At 65.3% G+C, this 6,927-nt stretch overlaps 1 protein-coding gene across 1 annotated transcript in view; it reads right to left on the bottom strand.

The window, feature by feature from the left end:
• Positions 1–6,927, bottom strand: part of AGRN (agrin) — a 32,531-nt gene that overhangs the window by 6,558 nt on the left and 19,046 nt on the right. Inside the window, exons 5-22 of the mRNA XM_011956413.1 lie at positions 6,848–6,923; positions 6,536–6,742; positions 5,210–5,428; positions 4,935–5,129; positions 4,644–4,844; positions 4,410–4,558; positions 4,229–4,334; positions 3,404–3,520; positions 3,158–3,322; positions 2,806–2,949; positions 2,594–2,718; positions 2,417–2,522; positions 1,948–2,286; positions 1,728–1,865; positions 1,232–1,359; positions 998–1,112; positions 790–909; positions 321–674 (exon numbers count right to left, since the gene is read on the bottom strand). Coding sequence (XP_011811803.1) covers positions 321–674; positions 790–909; positions 998–1,112; positions 1,232–1,359; positions 1,728–1,865; positions 1,948–2,286; positions 2,417–2,522; positions 2,594–2,718; positions 2,806–2,949; positions 3,158–3,322; positions 3,404–3,520; positions 4,229–4,334; positions 4,410–4,558; positions 4,644–4,844; positions 4,935–5,129; positions 5,210–5,428; positions 6,536–6,742; positions 6,848–6,923 — 3,004 coding nt within the window. The remainder of the gene's footprint in view (positions 1–320; positions 675–789; positions 910–997; positions 1,113–1,231; positions 1,360–1,727; positions 1,866–1,947; positions 2,287–2,416; positions 2,523–2,593; positions 2,719–2,805; positions 2,950–3,157; positions 3,323–3,403; positions 3,521–4,228; positions 4,335–4,409; positions 4,559–4,643; positions 4,845–4,934; positions 5,130–5,209; positions 5,429–6,535; positions 6,743–6,847; positions 6,924–6,927) is intronic.

Below are 6,927 nucleotides of genomic sequence, written 5' to 3'. Positions count from 1 at the left end.
CGATTCTCCTGCCTCAGCCTCACGAGTAGCTGGGATTACAGGCGCCCGCCACTACGCCCGGCTAATTTTGTATTTTTAGTAGAGACAAGTTTTCTCCATGTTGGTCAGGCTGGTCTCAAACTCCCAACCTCAGGTGATCTGCCTGCCTTGGCCTCCCAGAGTGCTGGGATTACAGGTGTGAGCCACTGCGCTTGGCCAGAACCCCCGCTTAATCCAGGCTCCTGCCCCCAACTGAAAGCCTGATGGTGGCTTAGCCCCACCCTCAATCCTTGCCCCAACCCTGCTGCCTCCCTGCCCTCCCCTGCAGTGGACGTCCTTACCCTTCTCACAGATGGCGCCTCCCCTGCCTGCCGGGCAGCTGCAGGTAAAGCCCCCACCAGAGACCCGGTCCTGGCAGGTCCCCCCGTGGAAGCAGGGCTGAGAGTCACAGGGCTTTGGAGGTTGCTGGGGGGCTGGGGGCCGACGTCCAGGAACACGGCTGGGGGCAGTGGTGGGGGGCCGACGTGTGGTGGGGGCTGCTGTGGTCTTGGCAACAGGCTGGCTTGTGTGACTGGGGTGCAGGGCCCGAGGGGTCACAGCAGAGGACGGCAGGCGGGACGCAGTAGTGGCTCTGGCCGTGGCTACGGCAGCAATGGCTCCTGACGTGACTCCCGTGAAAAACGCAGGAAACCAGTCTGCCAGCAAAGGGAGCTGTGAGGGTTCCCTGGGAGCAGGGCCAGGAAGGGGTGGGGGTGTGGACATGGGCAGAGGAGGGGGCAGGTAAGCCGTGGCACGCGGCCTGGCACTCACCAAAGTCCATAAATCGCACATGCTCCTGCAGTGGCCGCCTCACCCCCAAGGACCGGCGCCTGGACACCTGGATCTGCCGGAGCAGGGCCCGGGCCACGTCGGGTGCCCTGAAGGCTGTGGCTGGGGAGGAGCGAGCTCTGAGCATGGCAGAGCCCCAGGGATTCCCCACCCACTGCCTCCCAGGAAGGGTCCGGGGTGGGGGTCTCACTGGGGTCAAAGTGCACATCCACAATGACGCGGACGGATTTGCCGGGCCCCAGGTCCCGCAGTCGGACACTCCGAAAATCCTTCTTGACGTCTGAATTCCGGAAGAGGTCGTCCAGCTGCGGCAGGGGGTAGGCAAGGACTTGGGGGGCCGCCCAAGCCGGGCTGCCCTGGTGCTGCTCTGGGTATCTGGGGAGGAGGGCCAGTGGCTGGGCGGGGGCTGTGCCCCCCATCTTACCGTGCTCTCAATACTCCTGGCTGTCTCCCCGAACAGCTCTGACTTGGGGTCAGCCATCTCAGGCGTGTAGAACAGCTCCTGGCCCTCGACGCCCTCTAGCTCCAGGACGCCCTGGAACACCTTGGTGGCTGTGGGGGAGGTGCAGTGAGGCCCTGCCTGGCATCTGCCTGGATCCAGGCTGGCCCGGGCACAGGCCCCAGCAGCAAGCTACACGGGCGCATGGGAAGGTGGATGTTAGTCAGATGGTCATGAGGTTAGTGGGGACCCCAGGGTGGGGCTGGTGTCGGTTACCAGGCAGACTCCTCGGAGCAGTGTGCCACGCCGGCTTGCAACGAGAGAGACGGGTTAGGAGTGGGGTCCCGGGCACGCACGTGTTTGAGGGAGCCGAGTCCCAAGACCATAACCCTGGCACTGACCTGCTGCCCAGGCGAGGGGGCAGCACCCCGGCCGAGCCCAGGCTGGAACTCACACTCCCCTCGCCCAGCCGTCCACTCACCAGGGCAGTTGGAGCCCTCTGCGTCCAGCGAGGGCGTCTTCCCATCAGAGCAGCAGCCCAAAGGGGAGTTGTAGCAGGAAGCCCTCTCGATGGGTGGCCCAGGGGTTGCCATGCTGCTGCCCTCGAAGGGCTCGAGCCCTGGGGAGACACGCTCTGAGCCCAGGCTCCGGGGTGGAACCTCTCTGTGTCCACCCACCCCAAGTCCTTGATCCCTGCTTACCCCCAGAGCCACCCCCACTGGCCTCCTGGTCCCCGCTCAGTTCCTCATCACCACTTCCATCAGCGCTGCCAGATTCACCAAAGGCAGACGCCACCAGGCTGGGTGCAGGGGAGGGTGCCGTCGGGGGTACGGTCAGCACGGGCCACACAGGGGTCCTGGGGATGCTGGCGGTGGTCCGAGGTTGTGATGAGGGCAGAGGGGTGGTCTGGCTGTGTGTGGTACTGCTGGGAGCCGGGGGCGGGGCACCGGGGGGAGTCGGCAGTGCCTGGCTGGGAAGGAGCCCCGGGCTGGTCAGAGTCACGGAGGCAGATGTCGGGTGAGTGCTGGGAGCAACAGCCTCTGCAAGGAGAGGGAGGTTGGCGGGGGACCGGTTGGGACAGGGTCAGGTGGCTCAAGGTAGGTAGGGCTGGATTTAGGGCAGCGTCAGGCCTTCCTGGTCAGTTCTGGGGCAGTGGCCGTCAGGCCTCACCCTGGCACGGGCCCAGGCTCTGGATGGAGATTTGCAGGCCCTGGCGGCAGGCGATGCTCTTCAGCTGACACTCATTGCCGTATGTGACTCCGTCTGACCCACAGACCTGGGGTAGAGAGTAAGGGTGCTCAGGGCAAGGCCTCCTCCCCACTCCCCTTCACATTCCACACCCCATACCTTGGTAACATTGGCCTCTGGACAGGTGAGCATTGGGCAGACACAGTGGGCTGAGCCAGACTCCTCCACGCACAATGCACCGAATTCACAGCGCATCTCCGCACAGGTTGCAGGCGCAGAAGCATCTGGGGCACGGGCACAGGAAACCCCTGTGGCTCGGGTGGCCCCACCCCACACCATGAGGCCCCAGGGTAGTGCTGGCCCTCACTCACCAGCTTCACAGCCCGCGGGGCCCAGGGCACGGCCATCTGGACACTGCCCACACTTGGGTCCAGCCACCCCGGGCTTACACGAGCACAGCCCAGTCATCTGCTCACAGTCATCCCGCACGGCGCCCTGGGGATCACAGCTGCACGCTTGGGGGAAATCGGGGAGGAATCTGATGTCTGCACCTGGACGGGCTTCCCCACCTCCTCCAGAGCCTGGTCCCCAACCCTGGCCCCGCCTAGCCCCCAGCCAGGTGTGGGTCAGGCCAGGGTCTGGGCAGGTGAGGAGGGGCACAGTGATGGGGGTGGACAGGTAGGAGGGCATAGCCGGTGGCCAGTCCTGGGCCCTGTCACTCACGTGTACAGCCGCTCCGGCCATCGGTGACGATGCCTCGAAAGTTCCAGAAGCCAGGCTCACAGCGATCACACCTGAGGCCCCCCACACCTGGGCGGCAGGAGCACTGGCCTGTGACTGGGTCACAGGTGCCACTGTAGGAACCATGGGGGTTGCACTGGCAGGCACCTGCAAGGTCAGGGCAGGACAACGTCACGTGGCCGCACAGCCGCACCAGGCCCGAGGTCGGAGCTGAGCTCAGGTACTCACTGGGACAGCCAGCCAGGCCCACGCCCCGGGCTGCAGTGATATTGTCCTGGCAGCAGCCATAGGGCATCTGGGCACAGTGTGAGGGGGCCACGGGCAGCAGTGGAGCGAAAGTGGGGCCTGCAGCGAAGGGCATGGGACTCAGATTTCATGCAGTGCTGGACACCCACGCTGGGTCCAGCCACTCGCCTCCACCTACCCCCACCATCACCACTCAGCCCTCCCGATCCCAGCTCCCAGACGAGCCCCGGAGCCTGGGGCTGAGGACACAGGTGAGGCTCCCACATTGTACACAAGGACATGTCTGTAAATGCAGGTCCAGGGAACACAGAACACACAGAGCACCCAAAGATCAAGGACACGCAGCTCTGCGCACACACAGATGAGCGTCCTTGCAAATGGAGAAACACGTGAAGACGTCAGCATGTTTCTCACCCACATTCCTCCAAACCGTACGGTTAGCATCTCCCTGCAGACACGCATCTGTGCACGTGCGTAACACACACTGGACACAAGTTTTCCCTCATTAATATGATACACTGACTGGACGGATATATCCAGAGACAGCGCCCACTGGGTGGTGCCTCACATGCTTCATGCTGCCTTCCAGCACTGAGGCCTGGCCTGGTGCACGCCCACGACTGATGGACACACGCCCACACACGCAGCTGCACAAATGTGCACATGCACCAACACTGGACGCTGCTCACTTACAACACCACACATCCACAGGGGCCCACCTCAGCACACAGGCACGCTCACATGCCCGATGCGGACACCCAGAGGCCGGCATGCCCGTGCACAAGACCCAACGTGCAGCCGGCTCACCTCGGCAGGCTCCCTGGGCCGCTACAGAGAGCTCTTGCCGTGATTCACACCTGGCCTTCTTCAGCTCACACTCGGTGCTGTAGGTGACCCCATCTGAGCCGCACACCTAGAGGGTGGTGTCAGTGTGAGCGGCTGCAGCCTCGTCCTCGCCGCCCGCCGAGACCAGGGGCACAGGGCTCACCGGGCTGCCCCGGACACTCTGGCAGCTGAAGTCACAGACACACGGCCCGTCCTCTGAGTCCTCGTCCCAGATGCCACCACGCTGCCGGCACAGCTCCTGCTCACAGTCACCGTCCTCCCCCGAGCCAGAGCCTCCGGAGCCGCACTCAGCTGCAGCGAAGGGGAGCCGAGTCACCTAAGGGCTTCTTGTCCAAGGCTGGAGCCCAGCAGTTCTCGCCAGCTGTCCCCGGCCTACCCTGCTCGCATGGCCCTGCCCGGGCCTCCTCGATCTGTGTCTGCTGCCGGCAGGCGGCTTCCCGTAGCTCGCAGGCACTGCCATAGGTGACACCGTCACTGCCACACACGGGGCCGGGCGGGGGGTGCTCACACCGGGGACACACACACTGCCCCGCTGAGCACACAGCCCCAAAAGCACACACGACATCTCCACAGGTCTCTGCAGGAGACAGAGCCAGGCAGGGGTCGGCAGGCCCAGGCTGAGGGAGGCACAGGACCCCGGCCCGCCCGGCCCCACGGCCTCACTCACCGCAGGGTCCAGTCGAGGCCACGTGCAGGCTGATCTGGTGTGTGCAGGCGTGCACATGCAGCATGCACTCGCTGGGGTACGTGTGCCCATCGGAGCCACACACGGGCTGGGCCAAAGCCACGCATTCAGAGGGGCACACGCAGCGCCCGGTCTCGGCCTCACACAGGGCTCCAAAGCGGCACTGCCCGCAGGGGTCTGGGGAGGGGGTGCCGTCACCATGGCGACCAGAACCTCCCTCTCCCCGACCCCCACCAGACCCCTCGTCCGTCACTGACCACAGGGTCCTTTGCGTGCCACCCGGATCTCCCGCCCGAGGGTGCAGGCTGTGGCCTCCAGCTCGCACGTGCTGCCGTATGTGATGCCGTCGCTGCCGCACACAGGATCGTAGAGGCTGGAGCACGCCTGCCGGCATTCACACACTGCCTGTCCGTTCTTCACAGCACACATTGCCCCGAATGCACACTGCACCCCGAGGCACGGGGACGGGGCCTGGCCTGGGGAGGACACAGGTGCTCAGTGGGCCCACAAGCAACCCCCGCCAGCTGCAGGCAAAGCCCCCAGCCCCACGCAGCAGTCCCTCTCCCAGGGAGGGGATGGTGGAGGAAGAGAGAACACAGGAGAAGGGCCAGATGCACAGCAGACACGGCAGAGAAAGGGACAGACACGCGGCAGAGGCGAGTGGGACACACACCCAGGAGTCCCCGGTGGCCGTGGGCAGAGCTGCCCCTAAGCTCAGGGCTTCCTGACTGTCCACAGCAGGCTATGGAGGGGCCAAGCTTCCCCAGCCTGCCCAGGCCACTGACCCCTAGGGGACCACCAGCATCCCCAGGACACCCATGCATGTGGGGGGCTCTCTGTGGGTAGGAGGAGCCTGCACCCCCAGAGTCACACCCAGGGCTGCACGGGGGAGGAGGTGTCTGTCCACTTGCTCTGAGGACCACAAGGCCAGGCAGCAGCAAGCCACCCCCCCGCCGCACCGGGGGCAGACCTCGGGCTGCGGGCTCCTGGCGGGCAGGCACGGCACCTCATCCTGCCAGCAGGTCAGGCTGGAAGACACAAGAGGCGGAGCCGACAGGGAAGGAGAGACCAAGGAGAAGAGACAGACGCAGAGAGAAAGACCAGAAGATGGGCGAACTGACCAAGACGAACACAGGCAGGCAGAGCCATGGCAGCCATGCCCGCCGGGATACGATGGCCACTGCCTCCCCCTGGCCCTTCAAGTCCTGACACTGACTCCAAAAGGGCTGCCCATGTCCCAAGAGTGAGGACCCTGGTGTTGTGTCCAGCCTGCCCACCCCAGCAGTCTGTGCTTACGGTGTGGAGACACGCGGACAGGCCAGAGGACTCCCGGGGAAGGCACGGCCGAGGGCAGGGACCAGGGAGCCCGCACAAGGCCCTGCCTCTGCCTCACCAGCCCCCAGGTGTCCAGATACCCTCCACACACACAGCTTCCACCCTCCCCAGAGCCTTCCCAGAGGGACCGGCCCACTCCCAGGACCCCAAGAGGAGCATGACTGATGAAGATGGCATGTGATGATGTCCCGGCAGGAACTGACGCAGGAACAGCCCACCCGGCCCGGCCTCCACCCCGGGGCGCTCACCACACGGGCCCTGGTGCTTGCTGGGGATGGCACGTTGCTGCTGGCACTCAGCCTGCTGGCGCCAGCAATCACTGCCATACGTGTGCCCGTCCTGGGCACACACGGGCCTGTAGGCCCCGTCACAGGTGACACGGTCACAGGAGCAGCGGGGACGGCCACGGCGGGACAGGCAGACGGCATTGAAGCGGCAGGGCTCCGGGCACTGGTCTAGAGTGCAGGGGTGAAGGGATCACATGGAGAAGCCAGAGCACCCTCCATCCCTGCCCTGGGATATGCAGGGAGCAGATGGCCCTCCTGGGGGGAGCCACCCACCTCGACCCTGGCACTGGCCAGAGCCCTCCCCCGAGGGAGCCACCCACCTCGACCCTGGCACTGGCCGGAGCCCTCCCTGG

This window comes from Colobus angolensis, unplaced genomic scaffold (assembly GCF_000951035.1).
Source record: "Colobus angolensis palliatus isolate OR3802 unplaced genomic scaffold, Cang.pa_1.0 Scaffold416, whole genome shotgun sequence".
NCBI lineage: Eukaryota > Metazoa > Chordata > Mammalia > Primates > Cercopithecidae > Colobus > Colobus angolensis.
The sequence above is the reverse complement of the archived record's forward strand: the minus strand, read 5'-3'. Positions and strand labels throughout refer to the sequence as shown.